At 36.9% G+C, this 20,824-nt stretch overlaps 2 protein-coding genes across 3 annotated transcripts in view; both read right to left on the bottom strand.

The window, feature by feature from the left end:
• Window positions 1-13: 13 nt before the first annotated feature.
• Window positions 14-15,607, bottom strand: si:dkeyp-68b7.12 (rho GTPase-activating protein 31). The gene is made up of 13 exons (XM_028021417.1): window positions 15,274-15,607; window positions 12,764-12,866; window positions 11,409-11,553; window positions 11,186-11,268; window positions 9,960-10,067; window positions 9,578-9,696; window positions 9,339-9,507; window positions 9,067-9,164; window positions 8,716-8,787; window positions 7,062-7,811; window positions 6,189-6,400; window positions 4,758-5,305; window positions 14-2,894 (listed from the first exon to the last, which is right to left on the bottom strand). Exons 1-13 carry the CDS (start codon window positions 15,359-15,361, stop codon window positions 1,874-1,876), a joined length of 3,516 nt encoding a protein of 1,171 aa, XP_027877218.1. The 5' UTR covers window positions 15,362-15,607; the 3' UTR covers window positions 14-1,873.
• A 2,470-nt stretch (window positions 15,608-18,077) lies between these two features.
• tesk2 (testis associated actin remodelling kinase 2) overlaps window positions 18,078-20,824 on the bottom strand; it is a 40,167-nt gene continuing 37,420 nt past the window's right edge. For both annotated transcript variants that reach the window (XM_028020945.1, XM_028020946.1), the window contains exon 13: window positions 18,078-20,631. In XM_028020945.1, coding sequence (XP_027876746.1) covers window positions 20,345-20,631 — 287 coding nt within the window. In that variant the 3' untranslated portion in view covers window positions 18,078-20,344. The remainder of the gene's footprint in view (window positions 20,632-20,824) is intronic.

Raw genomic sequence — 20,824 nt, 5'->3', positions numbered from 1 at the left:
ATCAAACACTTCATTAATTCGCAATGCTCTTTATTCAAATGCCTCAAACCAGACATGTCAATCAATTTCAGATAAACTATTTATGTACATAAACTTTGCATAGAAATAACTGACCCGAAGATAAGTGCAAACAGTAAGTGCTATGGAGCCACTTTCAAAACTAATCTTCAAATCTTGAGAATCAAAATGCAGGTAAACAAAGTGAAATGTTTTTTGGTTTTTTTTACACAACCATCACACATTAGAGGCTGTTTATCTGTATAATGTGTGATGTTGGAGCAGCACTAAATACTTCGTTCCACCTCAATGTTTGCATTTTTTTTCATGTTTTATTTAGAATAATTCCAGGCGGAATTATTAAGGCCTGGGATTAAATTATAATGATCTCCTCAACATAGTTATGCCTCCCTTCACAATTATTGTGACCTAAATGAAGCTGAACTATTTCATTTTATTTTTTATTCTCTATATTTTTAAGTTGTTCCTAGTTCTGGGGTGGAAGTGTAACGTGACACAGAGGCCGATTTCTCTTAGCTGTTTTTCAAAACGGGAAAGAGAAGGAAATATATCATTAAAGTTAGGGAAGCTGATATACAAATGAGAAAATAAGTAGCTTCTCGTTGCAACTTGCCCATAGGGGCAGAGCAATAATTAAAAAGTGTAAAACAGCTGGAACCCACATTTATCTTTCCAGTGAGGAGGCTGGTGATGGAGGATGAATAAAGTCTCCACAAAGTGGCATACTAGGGTCACTAAGGCTCCCCGGGTGCCAATAATTACAGATTATACAGATGTTTAGGTGCATTTTTCCACTGAAAAATGAGTTGAGTCAAATATTTTGGTGACATTTTACCACTAAAACATATGGTGGTAGCTTTTTATGCATCTTTACCATGGGGGCCAATAACTGCGGAGGGTGGTGTGTGACTTTGTAAAATGTTTTTCTTTTAATAAGGACAACAAAGCTACTACGATGCCTGTAAACCAATAAAACTAAATATTAACAATGATGGCATTGTTAATATTGTTATCAGCAATATTAACAATATATTGCTAATATATTGTTAATATTAACAATATGTCAGCAATCACAAAATAAAACAATGATAAAGTTTTACTTTTGCCTGGGCAGAGAGCCTGGTGAACATTGTGGGCTGAATCTGAAGCATCTCCTTCACTAGCTGTGTTTCCATTGACAGTAAATTTGGGCAAATTTTAATTTTTAAAATCCAGTTCATGGAAACACAGCAATCTTGAAAAATCTCACATTTTTGCGCTAGGATGAGGTGGTTTTTCAGTCATACCAAAATGGATGCATTTCAAAAAACTGCCATGGAATAAAACATTTTGTATCACAGGGATCATGTGATCGACAGCTGGATCTTACTACTATCGGAAACACCAAAGAAGATGACAGGAAGGGATAGGAAGATAAAGGTTTGTTTTTTTCTGACAATGTCCAGCTGGCTCGAACAGAGCTGTCACAGTTTATAAAAAGATGAGTTTGTCATTCAGGCATATTGAATCTGTAGCTAAAATCTGCAACTACAATTTCCCCAAAACGCTGCATGCGTAGCCGTTGCCAAATATAAGGAACTTGTCGCTCCAAGGCCTGAATAAGACGCTGACGTCTCCTGTGAAGGCAATGAGCACTAGTGGCTGAGTTATGAATATAATCTCAAGTAACTGTTTACATCACGTAACTGCTGTGGCTTTTAAGGACTTATTGCGTGAACAAACGTATTCACGTGATTTTGATTGCATTTCTTATTTAATGAAAACGTCGCAATTGTGAAATTTTGTTTCTTCCCACACAAGTGGAATGTCGACAAAGTTTTGCACACATTTGTAATGGAGACCCAGCTACTGTCCTTCACTTTCCCAATCCCTCTGGGTCAGCCTCTCCTTCTCTTCCTCGCTCTTTCTCCCGCCTCAGCGTTGCGATGGCCACCGCCTCGTCGAAGCACATGCTGAGCGGGCTGTTCCTCTTCGTGTCCCTCACCGCCGCGTCCAGGCCGTCCCTCCTCTTCTCTCTGAGCATCGACGGCCTGTCCTTTTTCTCGGCGGTCTCGCCGTCCCCGTCTCCATCCCGCTCCTTCAGAGCGTTGTCTCTCCTCTCTCTTTCTTGCTGCTGTTGACGGAGGGTCAGCGCGGTGATTTTGCAGTGCTGAGGCTTCGGGGGAACGACAGGCACCGCTTTGACCTGGTAAACCTTAGGCTGCTTGGAGACGACCAGCTTCCTCCCAACGCCTCCTGGGCTGCCACTGCCGTTTGCAGGATTACTTCCTTCCTTTGAGTCCCTAATATTAGATAAGATCACTGGCTGTTTATCGGCGCTCGGCTGTGTTCTGCTTTCTGCTCTGTCTGCGTCTTCCTTCTCCTTTTCTGTTTCTTCGGAAACCGGATCTTCTATGTTTTGATGCTGAGCTTCTTGATTTAACTCATTTCTCTCTTCTTCTGAAGGTTTCTCTACATTTGGCTCCAGTGATAACGTTTCTGTCTTGTTCATCAAGTCTTCCTCCTCCACTTCTCCATCTTCTTCGACATCTGCCTCTGGAGAAGCTTCCCTCACAGACTGCACACTCTCCTCATCCTCAATCACCTCACAAACAACATCCTCAATCTCACTCCAAATGTCACTATTTGTCCTGCTGTTTGCATTGTCCTCCTCACTGACTTGTTCTTCCATGTCTTTTGACATTGACGTATTATCTCTTGTTGTCAAAAGAGAATCATCTCCAGGCTCATCCAGAGCCTCTTCCCCATCCTCAGCTTTTGCTCCAGTCAGACTGTCGGTTTCCTGAAGCTCCTCACTGCAGCTTGTTGATGCTTCTGAAGTTAGACATTTTTCACTTTCATCGTCTTCTGCAGCGCTTGGAGTTTCATCTGTTGTCCTGCCAAAAGGACAAATAAAAAGCAGTTCAGACGTCTGCAATAGAAGTAAATCAGCAGAGAAACGTACAGAATCTTCCTGAAGGAACTTTATCCTTAAAATACAAACAAATTTAAATGTGTTTTATTGAGATATACACACTCAAGTAGCACATAGTTCAGTTCACTTCACTTTAGTTTAGCTAAGTTCACTTTAATTTACTTCATTTTAGTTTAGATAACTTTAGTTTAATTCACTTTATTTTAGTTTAGATCACTTTAGTTTAATTCACTTTATTTTAGTTTAGATCACTTTAGTTCTCTTCACTTTTGTTTAGTTTAGTTCATGTTTGCTTAGTGCACTTCACTTTAGTTCACTTTAGTTTAGTTTAGTTCACTTCACTTTAGTTTAATTCACTTTATTTTAATTTAGTTCACTTTAGTTCACTTTAGTTTAGTTTAGTTCACTTCACTTTAGTTTAATTCACATTAACTTAATAAGTATTTACATTCCTGTTGGTATTTGTACAACTTTACTTTTTTACAGTTTTTTTATTGTCACTATTTGTAAAAAGTCTTTAATTCACGTTTTGTACTTTTTTAATTAACCAACTCGACAGAAGCACATTCTTCTTTACTGGAGTACAGCATTTTTTTTAACTACACTGAATTTATGCTGAAATCTTGCTCTTTCTGCAGTATTTTTATTCTTTATTCTGTTTATATACGTATGTACCACAGAAACAAGATATTTACATGCACTGAATCAAATTTTCTCTCTTAAATCAGATCAAACTTTTCTTGTTTCAGCTTACTTAGAATTACCAAAATAATTTCTAGAAAACTTGGCAAGAACATTTTTAGAAGAAAAATCAAATGTTTACATACATTTAGTCAGTATTAAGAAAAACTGTATTTTATTCTGTGTGATATGGATCAAACCTTTTGGGCTTCCTTCCATGAATGTCTGACAGATTTACTGACACATTTGAGTTAACTTTAGGGACACCTGTGGATGCATTTTAAGGCCACACCTTAAACACACCGCTTTTTATGTTTGACATGATAGAAAAGGCAAAATAAATTAGCCAAGATATCAGGACGAGAGCTGCGCAGCTGAACAAGTCTGGTTCATACTTGGGAACAATTTCCATATGCTCGAAGGCGCTGCGTTCATCTGTTCAAACAATTATATGGTAGAATAGACATGATGGGAATGTCCAACCATCATAAAGCTCAAGAAGGAGATGGGTTCTGTGTCCCAGAGATGACCAAATGTGAAGATGGACCCAAGAACAAAAGCCAAAGACCCAGTAAAGATGCTCGCACAGACTATCCTGTGCTGAAAGGCCACTCAGCGAGGAAGAATCCTTCACTTCAAAAGAAACATAAAAAGCCAGACTGCAGCTTGAAAATTAACACAGGGACAAAAATATTCATTTTTGGAGACATGTCCTGTCGTCTGATGAAACTAAAGTGGAACAGTTTGGGCATAATCACCAACAGGAGGAAAAGTTGGGATGGTTATACCATCCTAACTGTGACATACGGAGGTGGCAGCATCATGTTGTGGGGCGGTTTTGCTGCAGGAGGAACTGGTGAACTTCTTAAAATAGATGGTATAATGAGGAAAGAACATTATGTGGAAATATTGAAGCAACATCTGAAGACGTCAGCCAGGAAGTAAAACAATCTTTCTGCTCAAAACTCAGAACTTTGTTTATAATGCCAATATCCTCGTGCTATTTATAGCTTCTTCTTCATATTTTACAGTTTTCAAATTATATTTGGTTCTCTTAAACCTTCATATTGACTGGATATGAATATTGACTTGATAACTGAACTGAAATCATATATTCATGAGCAAAATGTTAATAATTTATTACCTGTGTGTGTCCTTTTCAAGCTGATCTTCTCCATGACAAGATTTATCCTCTTCCTCCATTTTTGTCTCTTGCTTTTCTTCATCGTTTCCAGCGTTTTCCTGCGCATGCTCAGTTGCTTCTTTGCAAACAGAAAGTTCAACCTCCAACGGTTCGCAGCTTTCTCCTTCAGACCTTTGCAGCTCCTGAACCAGCTGTCTGTCAGGGCTGGGACAGTCCTGGTGGTCTGATTCAAGCCCAGACAGACTGCTCAAGAAGAAGTCCGGTGGCAGGCTCTTAACAAACATGCTCTCATCTTCGTCACTGCTGTAATCGTCCTCATCGCCTTCGTCTTCTGAAACATCGTCAGAAGAAAAGTGTTCCTCCGGTCCGTCTATGGGTGACATCATGTAGGGCAAGCTGAGGGATTTAGTGTGTCGACTGTTCAGGTCGAGGCTGAGCGGTCTGTGTGGATTCGCCTCGGTCACAATCAGCGTTGGTCCCTCAGCTTGAGCCATGATTTCATACTCATCATCAGAGTGACCAGGAGGCTCGACAGAGAACTCATTAACCTGGAAGGCAAAGAGACCAAAATGCTTAAAATATTAATTTAATCTGTCATAACAACTAATTTTGCTGGATGATAAATTGTCCCAGTAATGAAGAATAATGTTGTTTTGTGAAACGCCGTATCAGGGTCATTGTAGATTAAAAAAAGAAGGTAATTTCTAGGAAATTTTCTAGAAAAACATAAGAAATTCCTGAGTTTGAAAAGGTCAAAAATGTGCTAGAAAAAAAATCTGAAATTTGGGGATTCATTTTAATAATTTTGTAGAAGAAAAACTGGAAATGTATGAGATTGAAAAGTCAATAATTTTCTATAATAAAATTGAAATTTTGAGATTAATTTCAGAAACTTTCTAGTCTCAAAAGTCAAAAATTTTCAACTTATGAAACTGTTTTTTTCTAGATTTTTTTTTACTTGTCAAACTCTTAGATTTTCAAGTATTTTCTAGAAAATTTCTGAAATTAATCTTGAAATTTCAGAGTTTTTTGGAAGAAATGTATTCCTCTTATTTTCTCCTTCTACAATACCCCTCATACGCTGTTGTATGTTTTGAGACCTTTTTTAAGCAACATACTGATAACGATACAACAAAGTAAGTTTGCCTTCTCAAAGATTTAGCAACTTAAATTTTGTAAAGTGAGCACTTTACACTGAATCTAGAAGATCTTTTTTGACGCGACCAAAACATTAAATAAAATTTAAATAAAAACACACATAACCAAAAACATAAATAAAATCGATTATGTAAACAAAATTGCCCTTCACAAAGTATCAAAATGAAAATTATCAAGCGCCTTTTAATTTATGATGTGATGAATTGATTTATTGCAAAAGGCTTATTGCTGAATGTTAATTCTACATAATTTATGAGATAATAATGTCCCCACCTGATAGGACACACTGCAGTCCATGTGGTCCATGGTGCTGCAGTCCATCTGGTCCAGGAATTCAAAGTTGTCCTGGATGTAGCCCGACAGCTTGTGGTCGTCTTCCTCGGCTTCAGTTGAGTTTAGAAAATCATCAGAATCAGAAACACTGTCGTCTTCGTGCTGCGAGGCTGCAGCCGCCTGCTGAATCTTCAGATCTGATCCCTTCATTTCTGTAAATAAATGATAATCAGGGTCAGAAATATGAGCTCCCAGTGTCGGACATTGTTTGAGTGTGATGGAGCACTAGGGCTACAGTTAGAAAATTAAACAAATAAAATAAAATTATGTGGATAAAGTCACACTTTTATGAGAATATCATCATAATATAACAAGAAGAAACTCATAATGTTACAAGAAGAAAGTTGTAAAAGAATAAAGTTGAAATAATATGCTAACAAAGTCAAAATATTACAAGAATAAACTTGTATTATGACTTTAGTCTCATATTATTTTGACTTTGTTCTTGTGTTATTTCAACTTTATTCTTTTACAACTTTAAATCTCCAAATATACGTAGGTCGCTTCTAAAGTCACTATTCTCATAATACTGACTTTTTTCTCATAATATTGTTACTTTATTCTCATATGATTTTATTCTCATAATATTATGAGTTTCTTCTCGCATAACTTTATTCTCGCAATTCTGACTTTATTCTCCTAATATTCTGACTTTATTCTAGTAATCTTATGCATTTTTTATTTTCTAATACTGCATCACACAAACAGAAGCTTTGTATGATGCAGAAAGCTAGTAGAAGAGATACAACATATTTAGGTCAACATGTTTAACTAATCATTGATTATTTCTGGTTATGAATTTGTAATAATTACCCATGTATTCGCTGCCTTGGTCTTCATCTCCCATGTTTTCGTGATTATCTTCCTTTGTGCTGGAGTTGCGGCTTTTCACTTGTTTTTCTCTTGGTACATGTTGGTCTCCCGTCTCCTTGTGTCCACAATCTTTTCTTAGCTCCTCATCTTTTTTCTCTTCTCCTCTTTCATTCCTCTCCTCCTCAGAGACTTCTGGTGCCCCTTTACATCCCTCTGTGTCCAAATCTTCTTTTTCATTTTCACTCTTGTCCTTTTCTTCAACATTTTTGCTCTCTTCCACGTTCCACTCCATCAATTTTGGCTGCTTGATCTCAATCTTTGTCCCTGGCTCCTTGCCGTCCTGCTTGTCCCCTCCGTCTTTTTCTCTTCCCCGGATGATGACCCTGTCACTGCCTCCTCCTTGAAGAACCCCCAACGCCAGGTTAGAGGTGATATGTAGCGGCACAGTGACCATGGTGGGGCCGGTGATGTGCATAGCCGCTCGTCTGGCTTTGTTGGAGAGTCCTGGAGATCTGGTCTGGACGCCCTCGCTGCCTGGTAGCGCTAAACCCTCGGGGTCCAGAGCCGTGTAGGTCCCCTGGGTGCCGGCTCCTCCGCTCACTAAGCCCGTTCCTCTGCGGTAGGTCACGGCGTACTCTCTGCTACCTAACCCGCAGGCAGGTGCTGCGGATTCTGAGCCAGGTTGAGGCAGGCTGGCGACAGCAGGGGACAAGTTGGTGGATGGAGGATGCTGCCCAGACCGCCTGGAACCTGAAATACAAGAAACAGTTCTAAACAACCAGAGCTGGCTAGTAACTAGTTACATTTGCTCAATTACTTGGGTAACTTTTTTGAAAAACTTTACTTTTAGGAGTATTTTTACTACGCTGTACTTTTTAATTTTGCTTGATTAATTTATTATGAAGTTTTTCTACTCTTTCTTGAGTAAATTTCTGGATTTTCTACCCACTAAATGAAAAACAAACACATTTTAACCAAAAATTCACCAGACACAGACACACACCTGCAGTTTTTGGTAACGTTTCATAAGTTTTATATTGAAAGAAACCTATTATTTCTTTTACCTGATTTTGTTATATTTTGTTACTTCAATCAGTTATTGTCATTTTCATATTTAAAATACCAAAATTTCCACTTAACTTTATATTTTCATGTATCTGATTATGTGATTTTTAAATATTAAATGATTGATCATTTGATCAGTTACTCTGTACTTGAGTAGACATTTTACCAGATACTTTTTTTTCTCGTACTTGAGTAATTTCTTGGACGGCTACTTTTTACTTTTACTTAAGTAAAAATATTTTGAGCAGTTTTAGGGTGTCTTGTCACTGTAAATGCAAATAAGCTGCTGCTGGCCACGCCCCCTAAACTCAACATTTACACTCATGTGAAAATGGCTGCAAACAGATGCACAGTTATCTTTTAAAAGCATTAGTAGAGTTTCTCCACTACCAACAAGAATGCAGTAAGTGGTTTCTGGATGGTAAGTCAGGCTGCTGGAAAAAACACTTGTCTTTTCCAGCAGCCATTGTACAGCATATACAGCAGTAAAACCAGCTGACCCCAAATGTGCTGGAGCTCAAAGAGTGTCTTGCTATAAATCCCCTTTGATTAGTTAAACCAATTTTTTAAATATTTGAGAGCAAAGCACCTTCATTTGGGTAGGACGGTGTGCTGAGGGAGTCCATGCTCCTTGCAGGTCTTAAAGATGTTCTGTCTTTTTCTGAAATTACAAAAGGTTGTGACAACTTCATGAAGGAGAATATAAAGACGCAGGCAGCACTTAAACGAATGTGGTAAAGGTTTGCATAACTCAAAAGTTTTATATTTTCTACCACTCAAAAAGTTCAGATTATCAGATAATCTGGAGCTTACTCATTTAAAATAAATGAATAAATAAATCAGATATAAACAAATTTAGTAAAGTAAGACTGAAAGCACAATTTTTTTTTTAGAAAAGCCCAAGAATAGAGACAGAGAAATCAAATCTCTCATTTCATACCCTTGGCAGAGTGTTTGTGTTTCCGTCGCGGGTCTGGGAATCGTCCTCCAATGTTGAAAATGGACATCCACTTCCTGCCTTTGAGCGATCCTTTCCTCCTGAGGACACATTTTAGTGAACAATGTCTAAATTTTATCCAAATGGACTCTAATGTCAACACATATCTATGAGACGAATTTACATTCATATGGCCTTGAATAAGTTTAACCATCTTTAAATGTGTGTATGGTTCTGTATTAATATTTTAGCTAACGGATCAATGATCCCCTCACTTGTCTGTGCCTTCAATGATTGCGTGGTAGGGTCTAATGGGGAGGGGGCCATCGCCTGGACTAATGTTCCCAAAGTTAGGCTGAGAACCCGTCGACCTGAAGAACACAAGGTCCGGATTGGGCAGCGCCGACGGCGAGGGGAGGGACTTCCTCCTCTCTGTAGGTGCGCCTAAAGGACGGAGAATGCAGAGATGAAGCAGGAGTCTGAATGTGGGGGATGTTTGAATGTTTCTCCAGACCTTCGAGAGGAAACAGCTGAGGGACGTGTGTGAGGACGAACTCCACCACGATGGACTGGACCCGGACCTCCATGAAGGCTGCGGTACCGTTGAATCCAGACGCCTCGATGTCCTTGGACCTTATCATGCAGGGAAATAATTGTGTTTATCAACTGGTTTTTAGACGGGACAGCTTTAATTCATGTTAAAAACACAAGGAAGGAGAATTTGAAGAAGGACCGAGATGAAGAAGTAATTGATTTCAATGGAAAATAATGTATAAAGACAGAGAGACAAATCTCATCAATTCACTTGTTCTAGAAACTCAAAGCAATGCTTAGCATAAAGCCAGTTTTAAGTAACAAAGCAGGTATAAAACACGCTGAGCCTGACGTTAGCACACCTGAGCAGGTTGGGGGCCCAGACGATGGCCAGGTTGCGAGCGTGCATGTTGGTCTCTGAGGAATAGGAAGCCATCTTGACCAGGTGACGCATCAGAAACTCCAGAGTCCTGTAAGATAAATGTTTAACTTGATTTTTTCTTTTAAAAAAATACAATTTGTCATTATATATACATATGAACACCTCACTAAGAAACAATTACGTTTAAACAAGAGTCATGTCTGTGTTTATTTTATGAATTAGAATCTTTGGTGTAATTTTATTTATTCATTTATTCATTTGCTAAGATTTGAAGCTATTCAACTGTAAAAGTCATCTAAATTAAATTAGAGTAATTAACTTAAAAAATCAAATCAAGTAGGTCCCAAAGATGTGGTTTACATTCTTAAAAATATATTTCTGTCACCTGAGCATTATGGCACAATAAGTTCCCTTACCCAACTGGAACGTTTTAAGATAAGATAAATAAAATTTATTAGATTTAAAGTTAATTTAAAATAAATTAACTGGTCCTCCCTCCATTTCTCTCTTGCTTGCACTACTTTATTGACTTTATTGAATGTTCTTTTCATTTGTCTTATTAATTTATTTCTAAAATATCTAGATTTTATGCTTCACAACACAAAATCTAAGTCATTTCAGAAATTGAACTTTACTGCTTAATAAATAAATAAATAAATATTTTTTTATTTATCATCCTTGAGTGAAACAAACAGAAACGTTACAGAAACATGATCTAAAATATTTTTAAAATAATTTTTGTTCATGCATGTCAAAAATAAATAAAGGAATAGTTTATTATCTTCAATCCTTAATTTTTTAGTAAAACTGTTTATCTCTGTCAGAGGACATTTTCTGTCTTGAGGTGATTACAGTTTTATCAACACATTAATAGTTCATCAGATAATTAAAATTAGCAATAATTCTATGTGTTCAATTTTCCGAATTATGAAAAAAATGTGAAAATGTGCAGTGATTCCATTAATCAGTGCCAATTTGGCCAAAACTAAACCTTCAACACCAACGGCATAATGGACTACAACCATCCAGATTTTCTGTTTAACATACAGAAATGTGTTAAACAGATTAGCATAAAGCCAGTTTTAAGTAACAAAGCAGGTATAAAACACACTGAGCCTGACGTGTTACCTGCTATAATGTTAGTAAATATTAAGCAACAGAGGATTTCAGTTTTAGAGGCTCTCGCTGTCCTGCAGAAATCTCTACCTGTAATGAGGATCTGGCAGTTCCTTCAGCACATCCCTGATCTTTACCAGCCTCTCCTCCTCCAGCTGGATGGCCACTGCCTCCTGCAGGGGGACATGCATTGTTAGCATTTTCCATTTCTTAAAAAAATTTACTTTCTCCAAAATCCGTCAACATAATTGTCAATGAGAATCCACTTGATCTTGACTACGTAAGTTCAGAGAGCAGCATCAGAGTTACTCACAGCAAACTTGTCATACAGCTGGTATGTGAGCAGAGGGTTGGGCAGCTCTCTGAAATAAGCTTTGCATAGAGAGCTGACGCAGTGGATGTCCTGCAGGTACACATCTTTGTTCAGATCTGGAGACCCGTCGCTCTCAAACTCGCCCCTGGTTTCACAGAAACAAAAGATTCACCTCATATGGTTTTCACAAACAAATCTAGATATGATCTAAACTAATTTTCGAATGCGATCATCAGAAGGACATAGTACAGAATGCAGAATCACTCTTTGCATTAATAATTTGCATCCTGACAAAGCCTTTTCTAACCGCTCTGTCATAAACTCCATTATTTACATGCTAACTGAGACTTGTAGAACCTGACATGGAGCTCTTGTGTTTTTGCTAGTGATGGGACTCGATTAAAATATTTTATTGAGTTAATTTTATTGTGTTAATTGTAATTAATTAATCAAAATTAATCGACAAAGTAAACATTTTCAATTTCAAAACCCTTTTTGCAGCTAAACTATTGAATGAATAGACATATGGCTACATACATATTTTTTGTTATAAATTTGTTATTCAGATCAGTGCAAAGTGCTATTATCACTATTCACCTCCCAAATTTTTCAGGAACCCCTGATCATTCATGTAACTTCTTTCTTCCTTCAGACATCAGCGCCAACATTAGTATGTGTGCTGCTACATGTTTAGCATTGAGATGATATTTTAGGCTTGAACAGCTTTGGAGATCAGCTAACTCCTTTTAGCACAACTTGAACATAACAAAAGTATTTACCAGGGTCCCAAAAGATCGTCTTTAGACGCAAAAGATTAATCCAGTGGGTCAAGAGAAACGACTTTGTCAGCCATGGTTGTTGTTGGCGGATGTTGTTTGTGCGTCAGATTTACGGGCTTACCGAAACATATGACTAGAAAGGTTCCGACTCGGGACTTTTTTTTATGTAAAAAAGAAAAATACAATTAATTGCGTTAAAATTGTTAACATGTTAAAATCTAAGTAATTCATTAACTCACTAAAGTCCGGACTCTAGTTTTTGTGTTTAATTTTAGGAGAATTTACACCAACATTCCCTTCTGGGAAGATTAGTTTCCATCATAATCGATTTCTGCATGGGAATAATTTTGTTACTGTAAAATTATGGATTCAAATTGTTTAGAAATGGTCTTAATTGATTAATTAATTAATTAATCAGGTGGATTTGATTGTAAAACACCAGTTTGTGCCTCTTCCCCCTTCTATACCAGCAGAAACCTTAAGGTTGTACTTAGATTTTCCTTTGACTGTATTGAAAGCATGGAAATATCTAGTGTGAATGGGTAGCACACAATTAGCCAAATAAAAAAGACTAACCGTAGTTTCTGGATGTTGGACGACACTCCAGACAAGCGGTAGATTCCATCCACGATCCCATGTTGCTCCACAAACTCGCTGCAGGATCGTAGCACCAGGGGAACTGCAGGAAATCACTCTGATTATTAAAAGCAACTATAGAACAACAGACAACATGAGGTATGGATAAAGGTTATGGTACTTCTGTTGATACATTTGTTGAATTTCAATATAGGACTTTACATATCAAACCAGATCACAAAAATATGGCAGGCTAAAGCCACCCGTTGCTATCCAACACTGCAAAAACACAACATTTTGCTAAGTACTTTTGTCTAGTTTCTAGTGCAGATATTACTTGAAATAACTTTTCAGCAAGCTTTAGGAGCTTGTTTTAAGTCAGTAATTCTTGAATATTGATAAAATAGTACAAGTTGCACGTAATAAAACCTGAGTGTTTAGATACTAAATAGTAAAAAGGCTTTTTATTGGTGTACATTGCAGTAAATCTTTTTTTATTTATTATTTTTTTACTAAAAATAATTTCTTCATGATGATCTTGAGGAATTCAATCAGCAGTTATGTTTGATCTTTCATATCCATATAAAATAAAGAATTTCTTTGTTGAAATTTTCCAATAAAAGTAAACATGCATGTTTAGTTTAACCACCAGACTTTGTATTAAGACAGACTGCTGTAATAACCACAATACCTGCTGCTGAAAAAATGAGTGAAACAAAATATTAAGACCGCAATTCAACTTCTTCAATCTGTGATGAAATCCCAGTAACAGCACTGTGGCATTTTTGCACAATTTACAGGCATGACTTGTGTGTCTGCCAAGTATCCAGCTGTTTTCTTTTGTTTCAGAAAGACGTAATTTGGTGCTAAATACTGTCTAACTGAACCAGAGACTTTTCAGATGAAGGCTGATCTGAAAAGTCTTAAAAGTTTTAATTAGCTCAACTTTGCAGACATTGTCATGACATTGATTGTTTCTACTGGGCGATTTATGCATCACAGTTTCTGCCATTATAATTCTTCTTGTTGAACATCTATCTAGCTACCTAGTTAGCTACCTGGCTGTATAGCTAGATAGTTAGATACATGGACAGACAGACAGATACTTTATTGATTCTTGAAAGACGGGACTCTGTTTCCATATTTTGTCATATTCAAGAAATTAAAAGCTCTTATTTTTCTTTGTTCAGTGCCAGATTGTCAGGGGGTTTTAGCCCTGACTCACCTCTAGTTCCTTGCTCTGTTTTAAGTCCCATTTTATTTTATGTCTCTGAGATTTGTAAGTTTTGCTTGATAAAATTCTCTATAATGCCTCTCATCAGTTGCTGTTTGCAGTGTCAGTACCCTGCAGAGTCAACGTTAAAGGGTCAGTGTTATGTATTTTCCAGGCACAGAGTACCATTTTATAGCACAATTAAGTAACTCTGTTACCTTCAGTTATTATAGAAATGCATATCAAACTTAACCTAAAAGAAATTTGACTTCGTGCTTTGATGTCTTGAAATTGGGCATCTACCTCTTTAAGAAGGTCCTGCTCTTTCCAATACGCCGCCTTCAGAACGTCATAAAAACAATAGCACCTATGCTTCTCCATTAGGCCGTTTATGATTGTTCTTAATGGCGCATTAGATGAGCTCAGAAAATGCGTAGTTCCAGCAGGTGTTTGCTAATTGCTGCTGCCGCTAGTCTGAAGGAGCTGAGTCAGAAATCAAAACAACATTCTAGGTATATATTTGATGAGGAAATAACATAACAGTTTGTTTGACTTAAGGCAAAAAAGGTATAATTTACATACTATACCCAAATTAGCATAAATTTATGTCTGATTAAGTTTTTTAATCGATGTCACTATCAGCTTTACATATCAAGAAACTGAAATGTGTGTCCATTGCACTATGCAAAACACTAAAACTACTAAATTAAACTACTCTATCACACAATAATGCACTTTTTAGTCTCTTCTGAACAAAAGTGGTTGCACTAGATTTTTTTAAAATGTCAGATAAAACAGGGATACAAATGTAAAAGCTTTTAGGGTTTTAATATTTTTATTTGAACATCCATAATTTTGCTCTAATCAATGTTGATTTATCTTATCCAATCCCACTGAATTTTGAAGTTGCGACATGACAACTTATTTAAAAAAAGGCTGTAAATTCATAAATTTAGCTAAAACCTCTGACGTGATGAACTCCAGAAGCCCCAGACAGAAATAGCAATGGTAGTCAGTGTTGCAGTAATACATGATCAGTTTTTGTCAAATCAGGTGTGGTTGAAGTTTTGTGGTTTTAATGTTATTATAGAAAGTCCCGTAAAAGGTACATAAGTGTCTTTGCTAATGATTATTTATGAATATATAGAATCCTGACAGCTAAAAAGGAAGAAAAACACTCAATAAGATGCTTTACATTCAGGTTCTCAGCAATCTGACTGCGGTTTTGTGATGCAGGAAATACAAATACAGTCATGAGTTGAATGTGTAAGGACAGAGGTCATGATTATCCACTTACTCTCCTGATTGGAGGTGGTGAGATGCTCCAGCAGATCACATCCAAACACCTTCTCTTTGTTGCCTCCTTTTCTTCGATTTCTCCGCATCTCTTCCTGCCTCGGGTTTCCACCTCACATTCAGAGCGGCCTGCGGTGCTCCTCTGTCAGCTCAGCCTGCCTTCCTGGGCTGGATTTGCTCTCCAACTCTCGTTAGTGTGGCAGTGAATTTGTAGAGGAGCTGTGCATTTCAGGGACTTTAGCGCACTGCTGCTGCTGCTGGAAACTCTGCCACCTGTTTGAGCTGTGTCGCATTGTAAAGCAGGAGTCTTTGGACAAACTGTTAGTCTTCCCCCCCCTGCAAAACCAGATATAACAAGTTTTTATCGGTACAAACTGCAGATGACTATCCATGCAAAATCAAACAAGCTGCACTCAATCCTTGGTGTGCAAATGTGGCTTTCCACTTCCCCCCCGATGAACTCAATTTATTTTTCGAATGACAGGCCACACCCTTGTCCCTGTACTTCTGCTATTCAGTGAAAAGAGCCCCTGAATGATCACCACTGTCACACATTTTGGGACTCTTTGACCTGCTGGACCAATTGAAGCCTCCAGCCTCGGCTTTGACCCCACCGCTGCCTTCACAAATGGCCTCTTTGCCCTTCCTGAACACATGTCACGGCCATCGCAGAGCCCTTTCTCACTGCAGCGGAAGTCGAGCTTGAAAATACAAACTCAGACCGACGTTCAAACTCAACCCTCCACCGTCTCCACCATCCTGACACCTGCTGCCTCCCTCCCATCGCTCGTCCCATCCCTATCCACACAACCCTTTTGAGGTTGGAGTTTAAAACTAGGAACAAAGGCGAAATAAACAAGTTACAAAGCAAAAACAAGTGTTCCTACCTTCACTCTGTAACGGCACACAAGAAGCAGCATAAAGTGATGACGCAAAAAAACCACTAAACTTCCCCTGTTAACTTCCTGAGTCTCTCCTTCTCTTGTGCTTTCTCTGTGCATGCGGCTCACAGTTTCTCCGCCTCTGTAGGGAAATCAGTTCATTGTACCTGCATGCTGCATCTATTTCCCTTTGTGAGCAACGTTTGCCTCTTTGTCGTCCAACTTCCATGTGGTTTACTCACTCAGATGGGAAGAAGCAGACATGTTAATATGTATATGAAAAACAACATTTTCTATTTCTGTATTTGGAGTTTTTGTGGCCTTACGATGAAATCTGTCATGTTTTAAATGTTTTTATGTTTTCTGGAAAGCATTTTGGTCCTTTTGGTAATTTAAGGTGTTTTCTAACCTGGATTGGACTAAATGGAATTATTATTTTTTTATAATATTATTAATAGTTTAAAAGTTAGTATCATCTTATGCAAATAAACGGTGCAAAAATAAACTCTGTTTGTGCCAAAGTACCACAGTTGGTCATAGTCCCAATCAGAAGTAGCATTATAAACACAAGTGTGCACAATAACGGCTTCAAAACAGAAACAAACAATAAACTAGACAGAAACTAACAGGGAACTAATCTGGGATTAACTCTTATTTCAACTAATTATTAAGTTCTTATGACCTCCATTCCAGTGTCTGCATACTAAAAAAAATATTTAGGGTAATAGTTACTCACTCATGAAGAAGTCTGGAACGAATCCTGAACTAACTCTTAATTCACCATTACCTTATATTTTGGTATCCAGTGATGACAAAATGCTTTACTGATGGTTTTATGGGACGTTTGGTTATTTCAGCACAGAACTAGAATGTATATATTGAAGTCATGGCAGTAATATGAATATAAGCTGATATTTTTGCCTATCATTGACATTATAATCATATTTAAATCAAAACAGTATGTGTTACGATATTTTATTTTCTGTTCTCTTTTGATCATTTGTTTTTTAAATCTTACATTTTTGTATTAGAGTCTTAGCTTACGTTTCTGTAATTTTGGGATTAAAGTTTTAATTTCTGTCTTTAGGCTTCTCTCTTCATTTAGATTCATTCCTTCGTTCCCTTCAGCCTGCCAGCTGTTGCCCATTTCCTGATTGCCTCACATGCAGCTCATGTTGTCCTCCTCTGTCTAAGTGTTGCTCTCTGGTTTCATTGTTCTCCATTATACTATTTTCCCTGCTGTCCCATTGCTTCTCTGCTACTTTTGTTTCAGTTACTAACATTAAACTACACCAAACTCATACTACATGACAACAAGACTTAATGGTTGGATGAGAAGGAAAGGCTGATACAAAGTCAGGGACTAACTCCCCTAAAGTGAAGCTGCAAATCAGAATCATTAATTAACAAATGGTGACTTTACTTTATTGGATACTTTGATTTATTAATGGTTAACTAATGATTAACAACAGATTAATTATATATTCTTACAGCTGCATGCCTATGAAGCTGTTATTGTTTCTCACAATAATTATGGTGACATACTTATAAAGATGTAATGACATAATAACCACAATATCAGCACAAACAGGTATTTTAACTTATCTTTTACATTTTTCTGACCTTTGCTCCCTTTTTTCATCTTTTCTTTATTTATATATAAACCTTTTATCATAACTATTATTGTTGTTGTTTTTATCACCGAGGGTACCACTGTCATGTTCCAGCAATTCATTGACAAATACAACTTTTTGTCTTAGGCCTATAGAATAGAATAGCATAGAATAGAATAGAACAGAATAGAATATAAATAATGTATTGCCCCACAGTGGGGTAATTAATTTGTACCAGCAGTAAGATAAGGGTAGAAAGTGGCATCCAAATTTAAACTAAGGTAAGAAATATAAAAACTGAAAAACAAGAATAAGAGATTGTCCAATTATTATTATCAGTGGGGAAAAAGGCATCAATTTGCAAGGGAGAATAAAGATTGAACTAATAAAGGTCATGTGTTCTGATCCGTCCAGAGTGATGGGCGCATCGGGGTAAGAAGAAGGGCAGAAGAAGTGATGCTTAGTAAAATGTTTCTGGCTGTGCCGCTGATCCAGATGTGGAAAAAACAACAAAAAAAAACACAGAAAATTTAGGGGAAATTTTGTTATTTGATCAGAAAAAAAGCAAACATTTCAATCTGTATTCAACAGGTTTCAGGTAACACCACAGTTTTACACAAATATACAAAGAGTAAGACATTAAAGGTTTTCATAAATATCAAAGCTTTATCCTGTAAAACTACACAATCAGACTTGCATAGGAAAATAGCAAAGGAAGGTTCTAAACATCTGAGTTCCTGTTAAGGAGACCAGATTTAGGCCTAAATAATACATTTTAGAGATAATTCAGTTTGTAAAATTGTGTTTTTGCAAAAACGCTTCAATGCTGAAAAACAAGGAACCTAAACACCTGAAAATCTCTTGCACTAAATTTGTTTTAGACACTTAGTAGATATGGAAACCAAAATATTAGCAGCTGTATTATCTAGAAACATTTAGCAAAAACATTTGTGGCCATATTTTCTCCTCACAGAAAACAAATTGTGCTGTTTTCTTGTGTTGTCAACAAGTAGTTAACCACAATACAGTAAACCCATGTTCTCATTTTAAGCAGCAATCGGACCTCCGGAGTGAAGAGTTAAGAAGTAATTTGCAAATTTTCTGAATAATTTTGAAATGAGGGAAAAAATGCTCCTCATCCCAGAACCAAAATGTTTGAAAAATACGTCCTTGATAGAAATCAACAATGAAGATGTTATAAGTGAAAGTCACCATTTTGAGGGTTAAAAGATTAAATAAAATTTGGATCATTTATCAGCTTAAATCCTGGCAATTGAAGCCACTATTACTGAATATTCAGCAAAATTGCAGAATATTCTACTAGCCAGGTCTGTTACCTACATTTCTATTTCATCCTGCAGATATTTAACCATGTTGTCGCTACTTTACCACAAGAAATGGTCGTAATAAATTGTGTTTTGGCTTAAATTCTGATAGCAGAACTTCATGAACTGGTGGTTTTGGGGGATTAAAAGAGAATATTGAATATTCAAAAGAATATACAACTATGGAGCCCCAAAAGTGCCACTATCCCACAAATAAATAATTGAATTATTTTTATAGGTGATAATTTAAAGAAACCAAAATAAATTAACTTTTACATAAGTTTAATTGTATTCTAATATGTCTTAAAGATATTTTTAAGTGTTAATTTAATTGTTTTACATTTTATTCCGAACAGTGCATGACGATAAAATATTAATTTGCCCTCTGACCTTTGTAATAAACCCAAACATGTGATTGCTTAACTGCTGACCAATCATCTTATCTATATAAATATTAGCCCCTCCCACTCATTTTCATTGGTAAGACTGATAATAATCAGAATGTGCTGCAGCTTTTAAAATATTTATGCTTTTTAAAAAATTTTTGTATTTATGTATTTATAAATTTAAATAAAGGCAGATCAATTTGTTTCAAATATAAATTTATAAAATGTGTTTAAATAATCACTTTGTTTATCTATTAAATTGTAGCACTTTTGACCCTTGATAGAAAGGAGCAACAAACCTAAAATGAAGACTAACAAGCTGAGACAAATAAATAAAAATTTAAAAAAGAAATAAAATTCACTCTTGCCTATTTTAGGCTGAAATTTGCTGTGAATTTTAATTTCTCAAAGGACCATCAGTGCAAGACCGTCTTCATCAGAATCAGGAAGGGTTTGTTTCTTTAATTTAGCAGAAGCATTTGTCACAGAGCGAACACTGAAAATGATCAAAGCAACTTTAAATTCACACTCACAAACATAATACAAGGGATCATCAATATCCCACAAAGAAACAAACAAAAAAGTCTTAGAGGAAAAGAACAAATATCTACATCTCAAAATATTAAATATCAACAACTTTGTTTCAGAATATAATCTTTACAGAAAGTGTGTAGATAAAAGTCTCTTGCGCTAACCGGGTTGAAAAATAGTTATTTATCTAAATCAAGTGGATCTTCTATTCAAAATGTGATACATTCACCTGACAGATTAGAGAAAATTGAGCGCTTTATTTTAATAATACAAGTTTCCAGTCTTATGTCTCCACCTCCCTGAATGTAGGAGTCTACAGTCCTGCTGAAATGTTCGTCACACCAGGCAGCTTTCCGTCCCTCGGTCCGGCTTCTCCTCCTCTCGTCCGCCGGAGCAGTCCATGGCCTCGGCGCTGTCCGTTTCGCTGCCGGTGAGCATCGGAGACCAGCTCTGCCCGCTCGTGTTCTCCGTCCTCGGCGCCACGCCATCGTCGGCACAGCCTCCTCTCTGCCTGCAGAAAGGTGGGATTTCCACCACCACGTACTTCCTCGCCCAGCCACTCGGAACCGCTTTCTGCCGCATGTCGTTCAGGATCGGCGCCGCGTCGGACCTGGAATTTGTCGCTAAAGGGAAGAGAAATAAAAAGATTTATATTCGCGAAGATCTCTATTTTATTTTGCAAATAACTTAACTTCTGAAAACATCTTGTATGTTTTTTCTTACAAATTTGTAATAATCTTGCTAAAAAAAAAAAATACTTCCACATATGTAGATATTGTTTCTGTCAATCTGTGTTTTTAGACTCCATGTTCCCTA

Source organism: Xiphophorus couchianus, chromosome 6 (genome assembly GCF_001444195.1).
Source record: "Xiphophorus couchianus chromosome 6, X_couchianus-1.0, whole genome shotgun sequence".
Lineage (NCBI taxonomy): Eukaryota > Metazoa > Chordata > Actinopteri > Cyprinodontiformes > Poeciliidae > Xiphophorus > Xiphophorus couchianus.
Note: the sequence above shows the minus strand (reverse complement) of the source record. Positions and strands in the feature narration are given on the sequence as shown.

Bases quoted from the DNA above. Each gene is read 5' to 3' on its own strand.
- si:dkeyp-68b7.12 (XM_028021417.1), bottom strand. From the start codon at position 15,361: ATGCGGAGAAATCGAAGAAAAGGAGGCAACAAAGAGAAGGTGTTTGGA. The intron at 9,508-9,577 runs GTCTGGAGAAAC...TCCGTCCTTTAG, and splicing joins TCAGCTGTTTCCTCTCGAAG to GCGCACCTACAGAGAGGAGG. The intron at 8,788-9,066 runs GTATGAAATGAG...TTGTAATTTCAG, and splicing joins ACACAAACACTCTGCCAAGG to AAAAAGACAGAACATCTTTA.